The 23,738-nt window shown below is 39.5% G+C and overlaps 5 protein-coding genes and 2 long non-coding RNA genes across 13 annotated transcripts; 5 read left to right on the forward strand and 2 right to left on the reverse strand.

Annotated features, from left to right (window-relative positions):
• The first annotated feature begins 114 nt into the window (after positions 1-114).
• Positions 115-743, forward strand: LOC149986355 (uncharacterized). The gene is made up of 2 exons (XR_016500517.1): positions 115-446; positions 617-743. It is a non-coding gene; the product is annotated as an uncharacterized LOC149986355 (long non-coding RNA).
• A 1,565-nt stretch (positions 744-2,308) lies between these two features.
• On the forward strand, positions 2,309-5,406 carry LOC112276551 (uncharacterized). 2 transcript variants are annotated; one of them, XM_024507959.3, is made up of 4 exons: positions 2,310-2,844; positions 3,483-3,877; positions 4,053-4,196; positions 4,289-5,406. In XM_024507959.3, the coding sequence occupies exons 2-4, from the start codon at positions 3,695-3,697 to the stop codon at positions 5,075-5,077; spliced, it is 1,116 nt and encodes a 371-aa protein (XP_024363727.1). In that variant the 5' UTR covers positions 2,310-2,844; positions 3,483-3,694; the 3' UTR covers positions 5,078-5,406. The 2 variants fall into 2 exon arrangements, with proteins under 2 accessions (XP_024363728.1, XP_024363727.1); XM_024507960.3 differs by having other exon boundaries at positions 2,309-3,877; positions 4,124-4,196.
• A 1,675-nt stretch (positions 5,407-7,081) lies between these two features.
• Positions 7,082-7,939, reverse strand: LOC112277055 (17.6 kDa class I heat shock protein 3). Its single transcript, XM_024509032.3, has 2 exons — positions 7,723-7,939; positions 7,082-7,560 (listed from the first exon to the last, which is right to left on the reverse strand). Exons 1-2 carry the CDS (start codon positions 7,937-7,939, stop codon positions 7,253-7,255), a joined length of 525 nt encoding a protein of 174 aa, XP_024364800.1. The 3' UTR covers positions 7,082-7,252.
• On the forward strand, positions 7,413-8,742 carry LOC149986356 (uncharacterized). The gene is made up of 2 exons (XR_016500543.1): positions 7,413-7,543; positions 7,730-8,742. It is a non-coding gene; the product is annotated as an uncharacterized LOC149986356 (long non-coding RNA).
• A 1,606-nt stretch (positions 8,743-10,348) lies between these two features.
• On the forward strand, positions 10,349-14,845 carry LOC112277052 (calcium/calmodulin-regulated receptor-like kinase 1). 3 transcript variants are annotated; one of them, XM_024509026.3, is made up of 8 exons: positions 10,349-11,319; positions 11,911-12,288; positions 12,500-12,656; positions 13,010-13,136; positions 13,393-13,478; positions 13,634-13,705; positions 13,883-14,086; positions 14,284-14,845. In XM_024509026.3, exons 2-8 carry the CDS (start codon positions 11,930-11,932, stop codon positions 14,617-14,619), a joined length of 1,341 nt encoding a protein of 446 aa, XP_024364794.1. In that variant the 5' UTR covers positions 10,349-11,319; positions 11,911-11,929; the 3' UTR covers positions 14,620-14,845. The 3 variants fall into 3 exon arrangements, with proteins under 3 accessions (XP_024364794.1, XP_073387255.1, XP_024364795.1); XM_073531154.2 differs by having other exon boundaries at positions 10,415-11,319; positions 14,288-14,845; XM_024509027.3 differs by having other exon boundaries at positions 10,488-10,620.
• A 3,161-nt stretch (positions 14,846-18,006) lies between these two features.
• LOC112277051 (uncharacterized) lies at positions 18,007-21,752 on the forward strand. 3 transcript variants are annotated; one of them, XM_024509023.3, is made up of 6 exons: positions 18,031-18,292; positions 18,697-19,982; positions 20,256-20,480; positions 20,611-20,719; positions 20,831-20,947; positions 21,310-21,752. In XM_024509023.3, the coding sequence occupies exons 2-5, from the start codon at positions 18,924-18,926 to the stop codon at positions 20,938-20,940; spliced, it is 1,503 nt and encodes a 500-aa protein (XP_024364791.1). In that variant the 5' UTR covers positions 18,031-18,292; positions 18,697-18,923; the 3' UTR covers positions 20,941-20,947; positions 21,310-21,752. The 3 variants fall into 3 exon arrangements, with proteins under 3 accessions (XP_024364790.1, XP_024364791.1, XP_024364793.1); XM_024509025.3 differs by having other exon boundaries at positions 21,369-21,493; XM_024509022.3 differs by lacking the exon at positions 21,310-21,752 and having other exon boundaries at positions 18,007-18,292; positions 20,831-21,105.
• Positions 21,753-21,844: 92 nt separating this feature from the next.
• Positions 21,845-23,561, reverse strand: LOC112277053 (uncharacterized). Of its 2 annotated transcripts, none has more exons than XM_024509028.3 (2): positions 23,240-23,561; positions 21,845-22,896 (listed from the first exon to the last, which is right to left on the reverse strand). In XM_024509028.3, the coding sequence occupies exons 1-2, from the start codon at positions 23,429-23,431 to the stop codon at positions 22,015-22,017; spliced, it is 1,074 nt and encodes a 357-aa protein (XP_024364796.1). In that variant the 5' UTR covers positions 23,432-23,561; the 3' UTR covers positions 21,845-22,014. The 2 variants fall into 2 exon arrangements, with proteins under 2 accessions (XP_024364796.1, XP_024364797.1); XM_024509029.2 differs by lacking the exon at positions 23,240-23,561 and adding an exon at positions 23,056-23,208.
• Between the last annotated feature and the right edge of the window lie 177 nt (positions 23,562-23,738).

Below are 23,738 nucleotides of genomic sequence, written 5' to 3' on the forward strand. Positions count from 1 at the left end.
GGATGCTGAGAAGCACAGTAAATGTGCACAAGTAGATGATGGACCCTTTGACACAGGGTTGCATACACGCAAAGGTTTAATAAGTACCCATAAAAGAACTTCTGGATTTGTACCGTTTCAAAGAAATGGACGCCATGCATTTAATCAAACTGCATCTATTTTGCCCACAGTCTCACGCTTACTGATCGCTGACCTTAGCGATCCAACTGGCCACAATCAGCAGTCATAATTGCCTTTGAACATGAAGCAAGAGCTTGACACCACTCTGATCTCTTCTAGGGAAGCATGTACTGTTGAGGCTACCGAATGCAAGCAAGATCTTGAGGAGGATACATGTAAATATTTCTTAGACTTCTCCTCCTTAAGTGAAGACGGTGGTTCCCTGGGACACAAGGACAGCACATTGCTTCAACATCAGGATTCTAAGTTATTTGTGTCAACTGCAGGTACGCTAGAGGTGTTGCAGTGCATCATTCTGGTAATGTCAATCGAGTGTTTGGTTTGACTGTTGGGGGCACAGTGCAACAATCTCTATCATTTCGTGTTCATGTTGCCCAATGGAAGTCTCTTCGTTTTTGCCAATCAACACCGTGATGATGAACGTCGCTTCCGGCAGGGTGATGAGGCAGCTTCCAAAGATTCCTGGCAACCCCAGGAACTACCCATCCGGAGCAGAACCTCTATGCTGCCAAAATCTGTGCGACACATGGTGCCATGCTGCCATTAATGCGCAACACATGCAGACAGAGAAGAGGAAAGAAACAGTGGTGATACCTTTTGCTGTTATCATAAAAGTGAGGGATAGATTTGCTATTATCAAGAATACATGGGTATTCTTTATATTTTAGCATATTTAAAGGATATATATGATATTCTTTCTATAATTAATAACCTCTAATTTTTAATAATTAATTGATTTTCGATGAATTTTATTAATTAACAATGGTAGTTAACAAAAACCACGTGACTATACATGATTAAGCATGGCCATGTGGCTGACAAGGCTACGTGGCTATATGCCATTGAGTAAGGTAATGCCACGTGCCTAGTAGGGTTATGTGACCACCATGGTAGAAAACAAAAACAACTGAGAATATAGAGCCTTAGCAAGGATGAATTATATATATATATATATATATATATTATTCTATATATATTTTATATATATATTACTATAATAGATGATGTTAATTAAGAGGAAAACACTATATATATGTACACTTTTTTTTTCTTGGTAAATTTTAAAACTAATAATATTTGTATCAATGTAAAATGACTTAGAATAAAATTTTAGTATTGTCATAATATTAGAAATTTTGATTGAGGTTTCACATCATTCCACGTTGAATTTAAATATTTGACAATATCACAAAAAATTATAATACACATATGCAATTGTTGTAAATGCATTTGTATCATAAAAGATGATGTCATTATTTGCTATAAAAAATCATAAGAAATTGTATTTTATTCTTCATTTGTACGGAGTATGAAGAGAGTTTTAAGCAATCTTTGTACAATTTAGTTCTCACGAATTGTTGTTGCGTTTTTTTTAAAACTCTATTTATAGACAATAAAATATATATATAGTTTTTGCAATACAAATTACAAAGAAATTTTTGGATCTGTAAGAAAACTTCATTTTTCTTATGAAGTTTATAGTACAAATTTTAAGTATTCAAAACTTTGCAAGTTTTTACACTAATTTTGTAATTAATTTAAGTAGTTACATAGTAGGGTTGAGAAAAAAAAAAAAAAAAAATCTCATTGCAGTGCTCATATTTAATTTTACAAAATTTTAAAATGGAAATTAACACCAAATTCTACACAAGTTTTGTCGTGCTAGCACTGGGGTACCAAATCAGAAGTAGAAAGCAACCACTAACAAACTCAACAAAAAGCCATCTTTTGTCTTACAGGAAATCAGTTTATGAAGTTAAATCCTTATAACATCATGCATTCCCATGTCCAGATTTTTTAAAATTCCAGAAACCAATTTTGTTTTTACTGACTCGTTGAAATATAGCACCGCATGAAATTCAAAACTTAACATCAAACTACTTTTTCCTTCGAATCTGGATACGACATTTCATCCACCAGATCCGGGGTCGAATCCCGCTGGCGCGAAGACGTCATCTGGCGATGTTTAAATCGAAAAGGAAATCGTCCTCGATTTCGAAGGACGATCGAGAAATCTACAGATTCTCTACCACTGGATCGGGGGTCGTATCCCGCCGACGTGGAGACGACGTTCGACTATGACTTCTGCATGGAAAATGTAACTGACGTTGGCTGAAACGACGACGACGTCGAGCTCCACCGGGAGGCTACAATCAATTGGATTCTCCGCGGCTTTGGCGCGAGCTCCACCCGTCACAGCTCTCGCATATCAGGAATAGTCTACATAGACACCTAAGTTTCCATGTCCCATCCACAAGCGCGTGATTGTAGCAGTGGGGCTTTTGCGAGCTAACTCAGTTTGACAGTGCGATCAGTTTTTGGACACAAACTGGGTACACACATTTGCATTGATGAGAGGAAGAAGAAAGTTACGACTTTATGTGCTTGTCTTGCATCGACAGGTGAAATCGTTGAATGCATGGCTTTGATGTGGATAAGCGGAGACGTGTGGGAGGGTCGATTCTCGCACTGCACGGCACCCCACTGCACGTTAATAATCCTGCAGCATGGATGCGGAGAAAACGTTGCGGGATCACTGCGAGTGATGGTCACGAATGCAGCCTGTGTCGCCGTGGATTCAAACCCATGACCCTCCGTGGGACATGCAAGTCGTAGTAATTGCAGCTTCAGCAGTCTGAGCATTACCCTTCGTTTCACCCTTGGGTGGGCCTCTCACGCAAGCCTGGCGAGTGGTTTGTTTGTTTGATTATATTGATTACCCACAAGTTTGCGTTAAGATTCTCTTCGTTCGTGTTTGCTCCTCCTGGTCTTCTGATGATGTATCTCAGCTCTTGTCTCTGCTTTCTTCGATCGATTTAATTTTTCTCTTTCGCAGGTTTGAGGTGCTTTCTGTTTGGTTGTCTCACCACCCTGTCGACTATTGCTTCTTGCGAGCAGGATACTGTTCAGATTTCTTGTTTTGTCCTCGTTCTTGTTTCAAGTGCATTTGGTATATCCGTGCATTTGTTTCTGTGACCTCGTCTACTATACGTTCTTTTCCTAAAAATTAGCAACTACAGCGTCCTTCTCACGTGTTCAAGCTGTAATGTTTGAGATTTGGTCAGAAGTAGCAGGGTTTGTGAGCGATGTTTGGGAATGTCAGGGAAGAGGTTTTCAGCGACTCTTTCGATAATCGAGTCCTGGCTGAGTGCCGACATTGGGATAGCTGTCCCGTAGTAAAGACCCTCCCTACTGAATCTTGATGACCTTTGTTTCTGTGAGACCTGCTCGACCCTCGATATTAATCAATGGAAAAGGCGCCTCTCAATATTTCCCTGCTTGAACGACCTCGGTGGACGCAGGTGCCTTTGTGGGTGTCATCGGAGGAAGTTCCTCCCGCTCGATAAGCCCCTTCAGACAGTGCAAGCTGGCAAGAGGTCTTTGCAATTTGCCCCGCCAGCTTTCATCCACCTTGACAACTAGAAGCTCCATGACTAACAGCAGATTCTTTGCTTCCGTGGGCGTTCGGACTTTTTGCTTGTGACTCGTGGCCTGCAAATAGATCGTAGGAGCCATGTTTCGCCGGGGTGGGCTGAAAATTCCTCGGTTGAAGATCACAAAATGGAAGTTTAAGTTGTTGACGTTAACCATTTTTGGCTTTTTCTCAATAGTAGCCACCCTCGTATACGTTTATGACTACCGCACCGTTACGTATTTTTTGCGACCCATTTGGGATACCCCCCCTAAGTCCTTTCAGGTACTTTCCTTTCTTGCTGCCATTTTACTTCGAGTCCTAGTTTTTCACCATCTTTGTCCATCAATCGATGTAGAGGAATCGTTCAAGCTCCTCATTGTTAAGATTTGAGTCCCCTTTTCTTTTAGTTTCATGTTGGATGATGTTAATCTGAAAGTTTTGTAAGTTTTACGAGCAGATAATTCCTCATTACTACGCGGATGGCATGAACTTATCCGAATTGTGCGCACTCCATGGCTGGACTCACAGGCCCACCCCGCGTCGTGTGTTCGATGCAGTAATCTTCAGCAACGAGGTTGACCTTCTTGAGATCCGAATGCGGGTGAGTCAACTTTTTTCCTGTTTACTCAAAACCCAATCCCCAGCATCATCACGTTGATTCTGTGGACTGAACGATTGTGTTCGTGTCTGCAGGAACTCATGCCCTTCGTCACTAAGTTCCTTGTCCTAGAATCGAACGCTACATTCACAGGAAAACCGAAACCTCTCTACTTCGCAGACCAGAAGGACAGCCGCTTCAAGTTCATTCACCCGCAGCTTCTCTACTCCAATATTCCGAGCCGTCCACAAATTCCTAACAGGGACCCTTTCGACAACGAAAAGCATCACCGAATAGCCATGGGAAATTTCCTTCGCACAGCAGGCATACAGGACGGTGATCTTCTTATCACAGCCGACGCCGACGAGATTCCGTCCGCTCATACCATTCATCTGCTGCAGAATTGCGATGGGTATCCATCCCCCATGCATCTCCAGCTCCGCAATTACCTGTACTCTTTTGAGTTTCTCGTTGACAGCAATTCATGGCGCTCAAGTGTAGAGCTCTACAGAAAGGAGACGCAGTATCGTCACTCTCGGAAGACGGATCATTGTCTAGCAGATGCGGGCTGGCACTGCAGTTTCTGCTTCCGCTACATCCGAGACTTTGTCTTTAAAATGAAGGCCTACTCTCACGCTGATCGTATTCGGCGTCCCTCTCTATTGAACCCCGAGCGGATCCAGAAGATTATCTGCAAGGGTAGCGATATTTTTGACATGCTTCCGGAGGAGTTTACCTACAAGGAGCTAATCAGCAAATTGGGTGCTGTTGCAAAATCCTTCTCTGGAGTTCACATGCCGAAGTATTTGTTAGAAAATGCGGAGACTTACAGGTACCTGTTACCCGGTAATTGCATACGTGATCCCCTGCCAGTCTCTCTATGAGCGTTGCATGCTGCAGATTACATGAACCTGATTATGAGTGCATAATCAAGAAGTTAGTTTTTCCCGCACAATTCCTAAACTACTGGAAGAGCTTCAGAAAACAGGTGCTTTACGGCTACAGAAGACATCGATTCCCTGTATTTCCGAGAGCTCTAAGCTTTATTATCAGCTGCCAGGTTCTTAAACAGATCGACTAAGAACCTGGCAGCTGATAATAAAGCTTGGAGGAATGTTGATGTCCACCTTGGAAGGAATTCCTCTACACTAGTAATTGTTTAGATGTTCATTCAAGTTATGAATTTGGGAAATTTTCCTTTTTGGTGTGTCTACTTGTTTGGGTGGTGAATGTGCACCCACATGAATACATATGACCTAAAACTGGTATGGTGCACAAATAGCAGCAAAGAATTTTTTTTGCAATATTTAAATAAGGCTTCTTTCTTCAACACTTGGAATTAGATCAAAGATTTTACTAATGTCTAAGACCTTCTGTACATCTTACAAAAGTCTTGAGTTTCTCTTGTCAAGGAATAGATATCTAAAAGAAGATATGCTCTGTTTTTTTGTATGCTTCTTAAGCTTGGAAGGTAATGGATAGAGAGTAGAACTTTGTTTTGAGTATGGTACTGAAGATAATCCATGAGATGGTCCTCATCTATGAAGTATGAATTATAAATGATTTTGTCAAAATATACTTTTTAAAGAACAAAGAGAATAAAGAAAAATAATTTAGGATGGTGATATTCACAAGAAATATATATATATATATATATATATATATATATATGTGTGTCATGGAATAGCTCTTAAGTTTTTAACTCTAATTATTTTTCATTCTCTATAACTTGTTGTGATATTTTATGAATACATAAATATTTATTTCTACGTTTTTTTAGTTTAATATCTTTATATTTTTTTACCATACTACTACCTAATTTTAATGTCTAATATTGTAAAAATAAGAATTCAAATATTCTATTATTAGTAACTATTTTTCTTTTATGTTTTAGAGTAAATTATGCTTTTAAAGCTTTTTATAGATAGATTTGAAGTTGTGGAAGTAGAAAAATTTTAATGATACAAAAAAATTATAACTTGAAATATTAAAATTATTTTTCATATTTAAAATTTGAATAATTCAATTGAAGGATTTTTTTTATTATTAAATGATATATCTCTATATTTTTGATAGTGTATAAATTTTATTATTAATTTATAATAAAAATTAAATATAAGATTAACTAATTATATACAGACTTATTCACATATATTTGAAATTTTATATATTTTTATAGAAGATGATAAATAGTATCTGATGCAATGTTATTTTTATCTTTTAAACTATAAAAGAAAAATCAACAACTATTGAGATTGTTATCCCTGAAGCTGATTATGGTTTATTTTCTATTATTTTAAAATAATTTAGTTGTAAGAAAATAGTGCCTCTTTTTAACTTATTATTCAAATACTTTAATTATACAAAGATAGAGATATGAAAAATATATATATTTTTTAATTAATATTAATTAAGGCACACATCCTAACCATCATGAAAAAAAAATGACCTCTAGTTTTATTTCTCTACTATTGGATCCACAACCAATGAAAACCAACCATATTCATCATGATTATCATATTTTTCTTCATAGGTGGGTTGATATAGTAAAAGCCCATGTCTATTTGACATTTCTCTTAATTAATCATGTATGATATGTATATATATATATATATATATATATTGACATAAAAAATTGATGATTAAAGCCACAATGTAATTACATGATATGTTATGAAAAATCTTTGTTCTATAATAGTAATTTAAGTAACTGCAATAAAATAATAGGCAACATATATAACATTATGGAAATAGCTCAAAATTAATTAATAATAAAGATAAAATATTAGAATTCTTATTTTAGAGTAATACCATGTTTTCTTAAAATGCATGAGTTTGTCGAAATTTTCATGCACTTTTCTTTTCCCCTTCGAAAAACTACACATAAATAAATAAATAATCAAAAATTACACTTAACTGTAGAAAAACACACATTCAATGTAAATAATCACACAATTCGCATGAACAATGAGGACAAGAAGCCTAAAGCATTGAAGCTCTCACTAATTCACTAACTCAATCCACAACTAAATATCTACGTGAAGTGTGTTCATATTATTCTACAGTCCTGGTGAACCCAGCTCACTTTTCATATCAATTCTGCGAACCTTCGGGAACTTTCTGGGGAGCTTGGGAACAGTGATTGCCAGCGTGTCACTGTCCACGTCGGCTTTGATCTTCTCCACGTCAGCACTCTCTGGAAGCAACAACTTGCGCTTGAAGCTGCAGCTCCCGGATTTGGTCTCTTTGCTCTGCGAGTTCGAAGAAGAAGCTTCACCCTCCTCGCCTTCGGCTTCCGGCTCACCGTTGTAGCTTATGTGAAGAGTTCGATCTTCTATCTGAATGTTCAGGTCCTCTTTCTTTAAACCTGTTCATGCCGTAATTGTAAGCCATGCTTTTCTGTACACAAACATAATAATATTTGGCCGCGAAATACGGACAAACTCGTGTCGAAAGATTTTGCTGTAGTTCAGGAAAATCACGTTCACCAAAATGTCAGTGGCTCACCAAGAGTGCTTTCCTTACACACCTGGCAGGCGAAGCTTGAAGATATAAGACTCTGCTGTCTCTTCGCGTCGTAGTGCACGAGTGTCGTGGAGGGAAGCGTCTCTAGCTTGCGCACAAGCCTGTTTGTGTAGAGGAACTCTGAGGATGATCAGATCGGTGAATAGTTGAGGACGGTTTAAGCCTGTCTTTGTACTCCTGGCGCACCCTCGCCCTAACCACGGTGAGAACACGAGAGCCATTTCCTAATGTGGCGAGTCTGACTGGAGGGGCAACAAGTGATAGTTCAAGAACCGAGAGATCGATCAAAAACTAGTCAGACTTGAAGATGCGTGCAACGATGCGGCTCAGTTCCTCGAGGTGCGGATGCAAGTAGAACAATTCGAAAGTGATGTATATGAATCAGGATGATCTCAGTGATACATTTATACGGACTGTGAATGGTGAGACGAGGAACTCTGCCGTGTAGGCGTTGCACCCTGCAGAAAGACCTGGAAGAGCCTGGAAGAATCAAAGTCGGTTCACCTTCTGAGATGCATCAATTGCTCAGTTTCCTCATTTGTTTTAGAACAACCACCTTAGAAATCGCGCATCAAGCTCATCACTGTGTAGTGCAGCATGAATTTCAGATAAAATTCGTATATAGAAGAAATGTTGACCGAAGCCTATTCTATATTCCTCCACACGGATGTCAAGGTCAGTCACCGACTAAGCACCAACCTGGAACGGAAGTTGGCGAGTGTCACCCTAAACCTGTTATCAATTGAGACTCTTGGATGTAGAGGAGATTGAGAACAAGCTGCCGAACCCGGTAGGAGTGAGCAGCAAGACTCCTACACTTCTGGATCCTTCTAAATTTCTCCCGATCATTCCACAACACTCGACACATTTCTTCATAGCATCAGAAAGCAAGGCTGAGCAAGGTACACAGAGTCATTGTCTCTGTGCTAGCATCCCTCAGGCAACAGGTTTAGGGTTTAGAAGCTGAGATTCTGATGCTACCAACTCTCGAACTTTACTAATTACAACTACGAATTGGACAGCATGTGAATGTGAATTTCTCATGGTGCATCCTTCATCTGTCACTGATTATTATGTTGTAATTATACGATCTGTATGATCTAATGCAGGGTTCTGGTTTTAGCGCTCTGAAAAAAATGATAGTAATTGTTTTTTGTACAGCAGTTTCTACATGAGTTTAGATTTATGTTTTACAATTTATTAAAAAACTTAGTTAATATATTTGGACCAATCATAATTCTAAATTAAACCAAGGTGTAGAACTTATACACTGTCACATGGGACGGCTTCATGGTTGAAGTTCCAACATCAACACTCACATTAAACACATGTGATTTAAAAAAATCATATTTGATTGTCTACAAGTAGTTCGCAACCAGTGCAAAGTTGCAATCAATAGGAATCTATCAATCAAATTGCTTGAATCACTTAAAAAGATCCTTTTCTTGATTAGGTTTGTATTCTCTTCAGACCAAAAACTTAGACAACGTCCCAAAAAAATTATTCTAAATTTGTGAGACACAATGTTATGTTTTTTAATTGACATAAATCAATGAAATTAAATTAACATGAAACATTCTTTTGGAGTCCTCAACAAATTAATTTTCTTGGATAATTCAAGATATATGATGTAACAGGAACTCACCCTTTCTTGTAAAACATCAAATAAATGATCTGAGTACAATTTAGAACATATGTTGATTCCAAATAGTTGATAAACAACCACATTTCTAATAATTTACAAGAAAACTTCTACTTTCAACTCTAAATTTATTCCCATACATGAGTTAAAGAAATATGATGGCACCACAACCATTGTGTTTTGGTTTGTTTGTATTTGTTTGTTTTTTTAATTTTTTTGAAAATTAAAAAAAATTACTCCTCAACTTTAGTTTTTGGCAACATGCTCTGGTGTTCATTTTGAGGCGTTTCCTTTCCTTTTCTTTTATTATCATTCAAGGTTTTAAAACCCAACTTGTTTTGTTATTATTAAAATACATTGATACTCTCAAACAAATTTTGCCATGGGCTGAGATCTTTTGAATCTAGTTTATTACTAATGTCATACCCAAGTCTCTCCTTTTACTTCCACTACTCTTTAAAATATTCTTAAGGCTTTAATGAACTTATAACTAATATCTATTAATATGATTCTATAATGCGGTACAAGTTGTAATTCCAACCACAAGTTACAAAATGACGAAGATTTTCATAATCCGGCAAGGGGTCAGAATATCCTGCACGAGGCCCACGTTCTCTGACACCCACGCCAATTAATTTAATGAACTAATTATTCTGTATGTAGTTGTAGGCAGATACACGTGGGAAATCAATGGTTAAGAAAAGGCGGTAGAATGCTGAGTTGGCAGACGACGTGGACACCAAGTCATCATCGCTGACGCAAGCCCTAATTCAAAAAAACTCTCACCCCGCTCTAATTCACCCGCCTAAAGCGTAGTTTTGTTAACCCGCTTTTAGTGTCGTACCATTTTATTTTATTTTATTTTTTTGTTTTGTTTTGTTTTGTTTTGTCTTGTTTTTTTTTTTTCAACGGCACGAGCAGCCCATCACGCGCATTTGAATTCAGAGAGATCTCGCGCGCGGGCGGCGAACTGCAGCTCCGCACTGGCAGACGGAATTGTTTCGATGGACTACAGATTCGCTGCGAGCGTTTTAGACCAGTGGTTGCGCTGAACGGCGAGATTTGCTCTTGTCGGTGCAGAGCTCAAGCAGGGGGATTGCAGCGGGGAGTTGAGCCGCGAGCGCGAGGAAGGATTGGGAGTGGCTCAGTTCGAGAGTGATGTCATTATCGAGGTTGAGTGTTGAAACTAGCATCTGCTACGATGATGAGTAGTTGAGGAGGAGGAGGAGGAGGAGGAGGCGGAAGAAGAGGAGGAGAAGTGTGAGTGTGTAGGGGCATGACTCACCGTTTGGGCTTGTCCGTGCATTGTCGGTTTCATGAGTTAGGTCTTCGAGGGTCCAGAATCGGAGAATTTCGTTCTTTTTCTCGAACTCTGGGGGATGTCACTGGGTTGTGTGTAGGGAATATTGAAAGTCGAGGTGATGTGGACCGGAAGTTGTTGACGGATAGTGACTACCGCGTATAAAGTCCAATATTCGTTCTAATTTGTGGAGTTCGTTTAGGTTGATGGTTGGTTTGGCTAGTTCAATTCGTTGGGGGTTTGTCGTGGAGGACACTCGGTGCATGCGTGTGTTCGTGTGTGTGTGTGTGTTTGTGTTTGTGTGCCCCTCTGTCGAAGAGGTGTGTGGTGATCGTTGGAGTTTGAAGAGTATGGAAGTTCTCAGAGTGCGCTGTAGTGGATGTAGTTTCAGATTGTGATGCTTCGGGCTGGACTTGGATGCATCATGGTTTACTGATGCTTGGGAGGAAGAGTGGTTATCGGGTTAGTGAGGGAGATACAGGGACCGCTGGATAGCTGGTTAGGAAGGCAGTCCGGAAGAAGTTAAGGTTTGAATTTGTAGAACCTCGGGCATTTTGGCGGCTACAAAATCGGAGGACCGCATCTCGCTAGGGGTTTAAATGATCGGGAGCTAAGAAGTAATTATGAGGCGAATGCGGCCTCAATCAGCGTCTGAATAGGTACATCTTAGAAGATTTCCTCAAATTTCCTTGCAACGTGTCTTCCATACGTATATCCTATGCTAGATTCATTGCTCATGCATAATTTACAATCTGCAGCATTCCTGCACAGACAGCTGATAGACGTTTTTTTATATTGCAGTCCTTGCACTAGTATTGTTTTCATAGCACAAGGTCAATAATCAAGTTCTTCGCATCATTCATTTGACACCACAATCTTTCCCTTCGTGAAGAGGGGCTCTTGTTTGAAACGTACTATTTGAGTTGTTTTGAAATTATGAGCCCTGTTGTTTAATAACTGCAATCTAGTCTGCTTTGTTTAGCTTAGCTTTTCAATACGGGTTGGGTTTAACGAGTCAAATCCGGCCTGGTTCTCCTGCTGTTGTTATTTTCTATTTAGCTTTTCCACAATATTGAGCACCGTCCTTTCTATCGCAGGTTGTAACGCAGTTAGTGGTCTGAAAGGACATAGATTAAATCTCTGCGTCTGTTCGGGTTAAATTTCTTGAGTCGTTGTGCAGAAATGTCAAATGTTAACCTGTGAACTCCTTTTTATTCTAATTTTTTATAATATTTTTAATTGGATGCCAGGGTTTGGCAGACTAAATGAATGGCTAAAGCTGCAGCAGCCCCTCCTCCTGTCCCTAGGACTACCTCACCCACTTCCAATGGCTCTTTATCAATCGGAGTGATCATTGGGATCTCTATTGGAGTTTTCATTGGAGTAATTATAGCCTCCTGCGTAGCGTTGTGTATCGGATGTCGGAAGAGGCGGTTAAAGAAAAGAGGGAGTTCACGCCGGGGCTTTGTTCTGCCGATACGTGTCAATGGCGTCAACTCTAGCACCATTATGTCTGACTCCGTTTCTTCTCCTCCAGCTTATGTCGCCAGTAAGGGCAATACTTGGTGGGGAGGTCAGGAAAAGCAGCTAATTCCATCCTCATTGGGGGTGACTAAGTTCACTTACAAGTAAGAATTTATCTCTTAAGTATTACCAGTATAAGTTTTAAGTGAACTATGCAATATTTGAAGCATGAAATTTAAATGTTGTAATGGAAATTCCTGTTTCATCACTTCCTGTGACATCTGCGCGGTTCCTTTTTGAACGTGTCATGACACTGCTCACCAACCTGCTATGATTTGTTCTTGTTAGTCCTAATTGAGATGTGCTTGCTTGCAGGGAGCTTCACAAGGCGACCTCTAATTTCACTGCCCTGCTCGGACAAGGTGCGTTTGGTCCAGTTTATAAAGCCGTGTTACATTCAACTGGAACGACCCTCGCAGTCAAAGTTTTGGCCGAACAGTCCAAACAAGGGGATCGAGAATTTCAAAACGAGGTACTTCACACTGGTGGATTGGTTTTGCTGCTACTTTCAGGGCTTCACCCTCCTCAATAATAACTTGCAGGGCCGCAGCGTCCTTTAAGCTGGTCATAGTTTGACTCGAGAGAAATCCTCAACAAGTATCAAATATCTACACTGGGATTGGCTTCTTTTCCCATACGAACTCAGTGCAAATTAAGGATTTAATTTCTTTCAGTTAGCATCGATTATTATTTGCAGGGATCAGTATGACCATACGCAATTCAATGATAAGATGGGCCAATTGTTGTGTTATAATCGACTTGTAGGAGAGGTTGTAAGTATTTCACTGATTACTCTGAAAGGCTAATTCAAACGTTCGTGTTCAGGTTATACTCCTTGGGCGATTGCATCATCGCAACTTAGTGAATCTGGTGGGGTATTGTGAAGAAAAAAATCAGAGGATTCTAGTATATGAATATATGCACAATGGCAGTCTAGAACGAAAGCTAGTTGGTAAGTTCTTCAGATCCAAGACATTTCAGCATCTTTCGCCCTCATTGTTAGCTCATACAACTGAATCTATGAGAGAACTATTAACTAAGTAAGTCAACAATCAAACAACTAGTGTTTCAATAGCAGTAACATTCTTTGACGATTTGATTGAAGATGTGAATAGTACTAAATTTTAATTGAGACAGATTAGCGTTGAATGAAGACTTTAATCTAGTGCAAATTACGTGCTCATTTCTACACGAGAGTGGCATTGCAGATCAGAATAATGAACCGTTGACTTGGGACCAACGGGTGCTTATCGCTCAAGACATTTCTAGAGGGCTCGAATACCTTCATGAAGGAGTGAGTTTTCTTTACCTTTCTCCCAGTATGTTGCAAATCTAACCAGCGCTTATCCTGGATAGTTATTTTCCATATGTTTGGTTGAATGCACGTGTATCCTAGTCTAATGCCGTTAACGTTCATCTGATATTTTCACGGTCTTGGGGCTTTTGCAGGCTACTCCGCCTGTTGTTCATCGGGACATTAAATCTGCGAATATTCTGTTGGACGCCACCATGATAGCCAGGGTGCTGATCCAATCAAGTTCTTCCACTTTAGTTTTTGATTTACTCGTACTTTAATGTTTAAGTGTTTATTTGTCTGCTTCGTGATAATCGCAACTTCATCCTTGTCTTGCACCATCGATTACTGGATGTGACAAGTGGGGTCCCTAATTTGAGCATACGGCTGAATGATGGCTGTAGGTAGCTGACTTTGGGCTATCAAAGGCGGCAGACTCAACGAACATAGTTTCAGGCGTGAAGGGGACATTTGGATATGTTGACCCTGAGTACATGTCTACAAATAGCTTCACTGCAAAAAGTGATGTTTATAGTTTCGGTGTGCTTCTTTTTGAGCTTATCACTGCCCGTAACCCACAACAAGGGTTAATGGACTACGTTCACCTAGTATGCCCTTGACTCAACATCTTTCTTTTTATCGTGCTTAGTTATGAATGGCCTCCTAGAATACTTGTCCTGAATTTTCTGTTTAAGTTGTATTGGTTAAGGGTTAGAGGGTTTGTTTCAGTAGCTGTCACATCAATCACGAGCGAAGGATCCAATCTATTCTTACATGCTGAGGAATATGTGATCTGTGAATGAAGGCAGCTATGGGCATGGAGTCCAAGGAAGACTGGGCAGAAATAATGGACCCACGAATGAATGGGAACTGTAATCTCCAAGAGCTGGGGGACATGGCAAATATAGCTTACAAATGCGTGGGACCTGTTGGGGAACGGAGACCAAAAATGCGTGCTGTAGCCCAGAATTTGTGTAATCTTGGTAAAAGGCGTTCGAAGGAGCACGCTGTCTTGTCTGTAATTGAGGAAAATGTACCACCCACAAGATCTTTGCCCGCAGGGGAAAGGAGTAAGCCACTGAAATCCAAAAAGGATGCAGGTATCCCTCCACTTTCTCCCCCAAGGGATTATAACAAATAAGACGCTGGACCTCAGTTGTGGTCTAATTAGCCAGTTTTTGAGTATGTGCTGGCTTAACATAAGCGGCTTTTTCCCACGTAGGAATGTATGTTAGAGTTGTGCACAATGTGCACTATGCAAGAATGTTTTTGACAATCATCGAGGTTGTACAAATTTGTAACTGTACATGTCAACATCCATCACATCTTACCTTTAATTTATTCATTAGTATAATCTTTCCTTCTTATCCTGTAGAGCCGGTATACTTTTCTCTTGATATTGTTCTGGAAATATGTGACAAGCAAGGGATTTCAGCATCTGCGTGCGTAATCTTCGATAGAAGTGTCACATCCTCGGTCTCTGAGATCACTAATGTGTAAAATCACGTCAACGATGTACCCCACTCCTTCATACTTGCTTATCCTTTACTTGCTTGCTGCAGTCAACCTTTCTCCTTATAGAAGGGATCAACCGAGGCTAGGCTCATCTTTTCCTCTCTGTAAAACTCTTATTAACGCCACATTTGTTGGTCTGCTTTGACTTGCATTGGCTGAGCAAACATCTCTTCGTCTACCCTTGAATTTTTGTCATGCATCAACTTTAAGATGACTGCATATGACTTAAAATTTAATATTTAATTTCTAAACTATCAATCTCTTCACAATATCTTTTTGGTGAAGTACTTTATTCTACATAATTGATTTGAAGAAAGGGTGTTTTTTTGAAGTGAGAACATTCAATGCAGTTGGAATACAATCACAATCCAATAAAGTATTCTTGTCTAGACTATTGACTTGGGTATTCTCACTTATCCTGAATACATCCAAGTAAGTAAAAATTATTTCTTTGAAATGTCATCTTCAGCACAAATAAAACGAACACTTTCCAACTAAACCAATATTTCAAAAATCAACAATTATTGGATTATCAAGGAATAGATATCTTGGTTTTTATATTAGAAAATTGTAGATTTAATTATTTAAGTTTGAAGATATTGTGTCAATTTACATGAGAGTTTTAAATTAAAAATAAGATTCGTAACCAAAAAATTATTAAAATATTGATATGTTGTGTCATAAATGAAATTAAGAAAAACTAATATGAAAAGTCTCAAAACATCTGTAATACAACAGAATTCATGTCAAGGGTGGCTGCATCGATACATACTTATATCATGCGTACATAGTACATGGATACACCAGTTATCTTGGTGTATGGATGTGTACATACACATGTGAGTGTGAAATTTGTGCAAAAAGCTTCCAAGCACCGCAAATTACCAAGATTTGAATTTATGTGGGGGTTTGGAAGAATGTTAAGAATCCCTAAAATTGTACCCAAATCAAGTGTTTACTCTCTTTACGAGAAGCAGGTGGAAGCAAGGTAGGTTTTCGTGTAAAACTATGGTTTCCATTGTGGCAACGTATTGAAGGTGAATGGATATGTCAAAATTTTGACAAAATTTGCTCAATCCATCAATTCTATGGGTCAATTTGCTAGTAAGTGTATGTGTTTATATGTATATATATATATACATATCTTTGTGCATTTAAACATATCCTCAATTGTGCCACAATGACCTTTGATAATTTTTGTAGACTAATGAACTTTATAAATTACCATGTGATATTCACAAGAAATCTAAGACAAGTGTTGATGTTGGTTTTATTTCTTTATTCTTTTTTAATTTTAAATAAAAAATTATTTTTATCCTTTTCTTCCACAATTTTAATTATTTTACAAAGCAGTTCTAATTATAATTATATTTATAATCTAATTGTAAGTATTGATTATGATTAATATGATTATAATATCAGAAAAGAAAAAATTGTAAAGCTTTCCAATATTTGTGCTATTATATGCAATACTAATTATAATAACAAGAAAGAAAGATAATATTTTTGCACTAGTGTGTCATACAATGTACCATTCAAAAATATTTTAACACTGACGCTTATACAAAAGCTTTAGGTAGTTTTTTGTTATATAAATTCGAAATTATTGATACTCATGATTAAACTTATTAAAAAAATGAAATTAATTTAAAAAACTACATCATGTAACAGTATTAATTATCTTGCATTTTAGAATAGTATTTTAATTTTAAAATCAATTTCTCATCAGTTGTAAGAAAGACACCATCATCAAACTAAATTCAAAATACACAAACACTTCATATGAAATATACATTACAAACAATTATGTTAAGTAAAGTATCTAAATTACACATGTATATTAAAAATTATAGGTTAAATTATTTTAAAAAATTAAATGAAAAAATAATATTCAAATTCAAAGTTTAAAAAGTAAGTATATTGCATGATTAAATGAGGTAAATTTTTTAAAAAAATTAGACCTTCAAATTTCACCAATTTGTTTCTACTCAATATTTTTATGTCCATCTTCAAACACAATGTTCTTTTATGGTTAAGTATGCATCTAGTTTATTTATTTTTTACTAATTCTAACATTTTTCAATGCTCAATTTTTATGACTTTTTTCCTATTATAATAATTGTATGGATTGATAATTGTATAAAAACGACTCCTAATCAAAATGTATACATTGATTTAATTTTTGAAATGAAAAGTATGTGAGATTTTCATAAATCTATAATTTTTCAATTTTTTTCGATGTGATTTATTTTTAAATTCAATTAAGTCAATTAAAGATGAATCCTAGATTGATTTATAAATTGTACTACACATCTTTTAGTTATATTTCACAATTTAAATATGTATTTTTTAGAAATATAATTACTTTGAAATATATAATTATTAGCATATTGAAAGATGTCGAAAACCAATATTAAAATCACGTGTTATTTATGCATTTGACACTCTTCAAGCAAAACATTCAAAACATTTACAATTATTATGGATCTTTGCTATTACTTTTATGATCGGAATGATTTTTCAAAAATATTATCTAATTTACTTATGTATTCAAAAAATAATAATCACTGTATTAATTTATAATAGAATTTACCTTGCATGGCTTTTAATGTTTTATAAAACCATTACCTTGGCATTCAGGGAAAAGCAGTCCCAAGTAAAGGAAAACGACCCCACCAGGAAATCGCCTTTTACGTTTTCATGATCCCCACTTTCCACTTTTTCACGAGTCTTACTTTAACGTTCTCGGACTACACTTTTAATGCTTTCCCAGTTCTGACGTTCACTTTATCCAGGTCCACTTTTACGTTTTCACTATCGCTACTTTCGCTTTTTCCTGGACTCTAACCTTTGCCTTTGTTTTTTCCCATAATCCTTCCGTTTACTTTATCGAGACCCACTTTTGCTTTATCTGCATATACTTTTTTTGTAAGCTCATTATAATAGCTATAGCGTCTTTTCCAAGCCAATCTCATGAACAGAGCCGTCATCGTCGTCGTTGTTGTGAAGACTATTGAGCACTAAACGTGAGCCCCAAGCACTCGTTTCTGATATTTCACAGACTCTGCACACGCTTCGCAATTGGCTTGTGAAACGCTGCTCATCGTTTGGTATCGAAATCGCGAAGTTCGACGTTGTTTGAGGGGATCTGGTGGCCAGGTACAGGCTTCGAAATCAGGTTCCAATTTGAACTGATTGATCTGTCTCATGGTGGCTAAGAACAACCAATCGCGGTGCTGTCGGATTGCGATTTAAGGTTTCAAGTTGCGCTTCGGAGAAATTTTGTTGCTGGCATTAAGGTATGGTGGATTGTGTGGTTTGTAAGAGTTTTTCGGACGTTCGTTTTGGTCGATTCTTGGTTGATATATGGTGTTTAGTTGTCGATGTTGTTGCCACTTTGGCTGTAGCTTTGCTGGTTCGGGATGTAACGTAGGTGTGTGTGTGTGTCGTGTTAAGTGGTGTTAAGTTTCGAGATGATTATGAGCAGTTAATGTATATAGAGACTTGCATCGAGGTTGTGGACTGGGAGAGGGACGTTGATGACGAGGGGTGGTGTTGAGATGAAAACTGTATCAGTTTTAATAGTGGTTTTGAATATTATGAAGTAACCTGGAGATTTTGAGTATGTGAATTTGGAAGTGTGAACGACATGGCAGAGGGGTTGAAGCACTAGAGTAATACATCTTCTTTGTGTGCTTTGTAGATTGAAAGTTGATATTCAAGGACTCAGCTGAGGTCTTGCCCGACGTAATTTCACAATTGTGACAATGAATAAATCATCTCAGAGTCGTCGTTGCATACACCAGCGGAACAACATGAACACTACAAAATGCAAACGGGTATCGGGGTTGTCGCGGATCACCTCGGTTGACGCACAATCCCGATCCAGTTGTTCCAAAGCTCCCCCGACCGGCCCTAGTTGTGGTAAGTATGATCATTTCAGGCGCAACCGAAGTGTCCAACAAGAAGGCTCCGAGGACCACGCCACGAGAATCACAAACCATAGTCTTGCCAGCAAGCAAAAACGCTCCGTTCACGTCGTTGAGCCCAGACGAATGGGCTTCGGAGAGGTTAGAAGATTCTCAACCAAGAGCGTCAACTCCGAATCAAGCTACGGCATCAAGCAATCGCATTACTCCCATTTTCCCAGCAAGGAATATCAGTGGAAGCCTGCAATCGGTCTGGGAGAATCGGGAAGCTCTGGTTCCTCGATCCCAGCAGCAAAGCGTTTTGAACGTGGCATCAGGATCATTCGGGAAGAGGAGGAGGAGCAAGGATCAAAGCAAACAGGTTTCTTCTGTGGCCTCATTGACCACTGAATCTTCCTCTAAAAACATCAATTCTCGTCTACAAGAACAAACTGAGAAGCAGCAGGCTAGTAAGATCTGCCAACATTTACGATATGTATCAAATTATTGCCGTGCATTACAAAATTATCTTCCTACCAGCGGGCTTCGCCAGATCCAAGCTTGCGCTGAAGAATGGCCAGCTCTTGGAAATAGCTTCACTGTGGCTCAGAGACGAGCAGAGGAGCTTGAGAGTTATAAACCTACTGTACCCATATCACGATATAGGAACAAGACTCGCTTCTGGGATTTCCATGCGAGCTCTAGCTTACGCTTGAGGCAAGATCCTCAGCTTGTACAAAGGCAAAACTTACGGCATGTAGCTAAAGAGGGTGCAGTAAATGGAAAGGTAGTTGAAAATAAGGTTCATGAGCCAAAGCTGATGATGCTGAACAATGATTTTGCGGTGACATCATCATTGCGGGATAATCTTCTTATCACTATTGCGTTGACAGAAAGGGAATGCTCAACCCAGTTTGTGGAGGATCAGGAGGAACTGAAGCTGGGTTTGAAGGAGCAAGCGCATTTGGTTCTGCTTGGACGGTTCACGGCATTTTCATCGTTCTTGCAGTTCAAACTGTGCCACGATGCACTGCGAGTGAAGTATGAGCAGAATGCTGGCGGCTCTTCTACCATCTCTGAGGTATCTTAAGTGAACTTCTCGAGTTAGGGAATTGATCATAAAAACCTGTTTTTTTTTTTTTTTTTTTTTTTTTTTTCAGTCGAATCAATAGTTGAATCTCACCGAGCTAATCAAATTAGTCTGCTTTCATGTAAGCAACTCCTTTAATTGGGTAATAGCTTGAAGATACATACCCTCTCGATTCTCAGTGTGCTGCATTTTGCGTAAATTAGTTACGTCACACTTTATGAGTACAAAAAATGCATTATATTGAAACGTTGGCTATTGTTCCAGTCCTTGTCTGTGGAGTACTTTGCGAGAAGGTTTCGTGCTCAGGACATTGTCTCAGAGATGGAAGTTGAGTACTGGTCCTCAAACTGGAAGAAGGTGGATTATATTTGCACCCTGTATGGCCAGCGGGTGGGAGTATCAGTTTCTCGGGCAATGGCGTTCCCCGACCCAAAAGCCTTCTCCCCTGAAATGGCACATCGCCTACTTCATAAGAAATTATACGGCTTGGTAAGCTAGAATCTCATCTTGCAGTTGGTGTCTCAATTTTCAAAGAAAAAACGATGCATTTCTTTTTCAATGTTCCGTTATCCTGAAAGTGTTGTGGTAGTCATCCTAATGACATTGTGAGTGGACAAAGGTTGTTGCAAGAGATGGAGTTACCAAGCGGCATAGTTTCTCCAAGAGCATTCTTCACGTGTGGTGCGAAACTCAACGGACAGCTGAGATAATGAGGACTGTGTCCACAGGTGATCTCAGCTCTCTATTTCAACGATGTACAAAACATAACATTGAAAAAGAAATTAAAATTAACCCAGATATTCTCTGTGCTCATGATTGGTGTTTTCATTTGTGGACAGATGTTCGGAAGGACTTGAATATCAGCGACAGTATTATCATGGTACTCACTGTCGCAGATGATTTGTATTCTCGCCCTATCTTCTACGAGCATGCCCTTCATCAGAGTTGACATGAACGTAAGAGTGTATTCTCCATCAGCCTGGTCACTCCACCACTTGATCATATTTAAAACTTTTCATATACTCACTGTAAAATTCTCAATAATACGTAGAGACACATTTTATATATAAAACTTAATTGTGAGAATTGGACTCAGCAAACTCTTTTACAAGAACATCTTCGCTCACCATTGCAAAAGGAAAATTGTCTCCAGTCTTTTCTCGTCACCTTCGGTATCCTCGACTGTCTAGTATCGATAAAGAGATCCGGCTAATCTCGTCACACTTGCTCCAGACATTTCGCAACGATGGATGTTGCACGAATTTTAATCCTCATAGAAGTATCTGAACGTAACGGTTTTTACACAATTTGGAATCAGGTTTAGCTTCGCAACAGCTCTCTCAAATCGTATTTTTATTCGGGACGTGGGGCCTTCAGACTAGTGTTTGACCAAGGCGATCGGCTTCCAAAGTATCATCACCAACTGGCAACACGCACAGCAAACTCGACCCCATAAGGTTGGACAGGCAGCCACCTGTGAGGTAATTTTTCTTCCTGCCGTGACAGTTCCTGTGCCGTGATGCACACAAACTAAGGTACGCGAGCCTCATGAAACGAGGGAAAGTTATTTAAAGTGTCTTGCCTCCAAGATTTCAGTTGCCACTTGGCATTGAGAGTGTACAGCTCGGCTGCGGGATTCGGAAACCAAAGGGGTTGATTCCAACGCTCATTTGTAATTTCAGCTTTCTCAGTCTCAATAATTCGCCTTGTACAGGTGTTCATGGAGAGTTGAAATGCTGATAGTCAAAACATTCACACGCCTAGAAATTCGTGATAAAACACAAAAAAAAAAAAAAAAAAAAAAAAAAAACAGCTCCACCACAACAATAGCTCCGAAAAGAGCACTACCGAGAAACACAAGAAAAGTTTACACGAAATTTATTGAACCTCTTTGGTAATGCATCCGCTTCTTTAAGTACAAGGGTGTGAGATACGTTTCGTAAGCTCCCTAACATCAAACTCCATAACCCAGTAGTTTAACACAGAAATCCATGTACACGCAAGCAATCCACGCGTGAGTGTTTTAGCTGCTGTTTCCTAGAGTCACAGCACTTTCGCTTGCAGGTGCAGGAGTCTCGATCTTGGACTTGTCCAAAAAGGTGCTGCCATAGCCATGTTCTGTTTCCTTGGGCTCATGAACTACTCCCCGCTCCAGAGCGGATCCTTCAAAATTGTAATCTCCTTCCTTTGTCTCAGCGCCCTCGGTGTTCTCCAAAGTCAGTGCGCTATCCTTTGCCGGTGTCGGAGTTTCTATCTTTGTGTTGTCGAGAAACGTGCTGCCATACCCATTTTCTGTCTCCCTGGGCTCGTATGGCGCGCCGCGCTCGATAGCAGATCCCTCGAAATTGTAATCCCCTAGTCTTGTCTCGGCACCCTCCTTGTTTTCTAACGTCACCGCACTGTCGTTCTTGATTTCAGGAGCTTCGACCTTCGTCGTCTCCAGGAACGTGCTCGTGTAGCCATCTTCCGTCTGCTTTGGCTCGTAGGGCACTCCCCGCTCCAAGGCAGACCCTTCGAAGTTGTAATCACCAGTCCTCAGCTCAGCCCCTCCCGTGTTCTCCAATGTCACTGCGCAGTCCTTCGATGGCTCCGGGGCTTCAATCTTGGTTTTGTCCAGGAATGTGCTGGAGTAGCCGTCTTTCCTCTCAAGGGGCTCATACGGTGCGCCTCGCTCAAGGGCAGACCCTTCGAAATTGTAGTCTCCTACTCGGGTCTCCGTGCCCTCGGTGTTCTCCAGTGTCACTGCGCTATCCTTGGCTGGTTCCGGCGTCTCAATCTTGGTCTTGTCCAAAAACGAGCTGGTGTATCCATCTTCTGTTTCCTTCGGCTCGTATGGCACGCCTCGATCGAGAGCAGACCCGGTAAAGTTATAATCTCCCTCTCTAGCCATCCTGCCAACGTAACGCTGTTTCACAAGACCTTAATGGGGTTAGACACCATGTAATTCCAACTGGAAACTACAGAAGGTCAACATCGACCACTTCATCCCACAAGCTAAAAAACTCAACAACACCTATCAAGAGCAATCGTCGATAGCAACTTTTAACAACTTTGGAAAACCCACAGGCGATGATTTATCTCGCGATGCGCACAAACTGTGTCACCAACTCGACGTCGAAATCCTCCCAAACGAAAAAAGTGCACCAGCGATCAGGTCTAACAGTACCACTACAAAGCTCAAATTGAATAAATAAATAAATAAATAAATTTGCGATCGTGAAGGAGTAGGGGATGCTGAGTTTTGGTACAGGCTCATATAAGGGCGAGGGGCGATGGAGTATCAGTTCCACGGCGGGTCCGAGGTGAAGGAGACGGAGCACACGTGGAGACCTGCAGCTTGAGCTTGGAATGGGCAACCTGCAGAGGGTGGCAGAGGTGGATATGCTACGGTTATCAGCCATCGACACCATTCTTCGCGTCACACTGCTGTTAAGGACCATTTGAAGAACAAAAAGATACACGGCCACAATTACTGTTTCATGACATAGAAGGAAAGCGCAAGTGATGAATAACGTGGAATCAAAATAAAAATACAAAAAACTTTTATTTAGACATGAGTCGTTCCAGTCGTTCTCTCACTATCACCCTGCTTTTCGGCTTCTCATGTCGTCTGTTGCTCATTCACGTCTACCATGTTGGTCCCTCTCCTAATCCGCTTCCTTAACTACTCCGTAATTCTTCTCCTTTCTCCTGTCGACATCCATACGAGCCTCCAGCGTTTCGGTTTAGTCGCAGCTACATATATAT

This window comes from Physcomitrium patens, chromosome 24 (genome assembly GCF_059467195.1).
Source record: "Physcomitrium patens ecotype Gransden chromosome 24, ASM5946719v1, whole genome shotgun sequence".
In the NCBI taxonomy this organism is placed as follows: Eukaryota; Viridiplantae; Streptophyta; class Bryopsida; order Funariales; family Funariaceae; genus Physcomitrium; species Physcomitrium patens.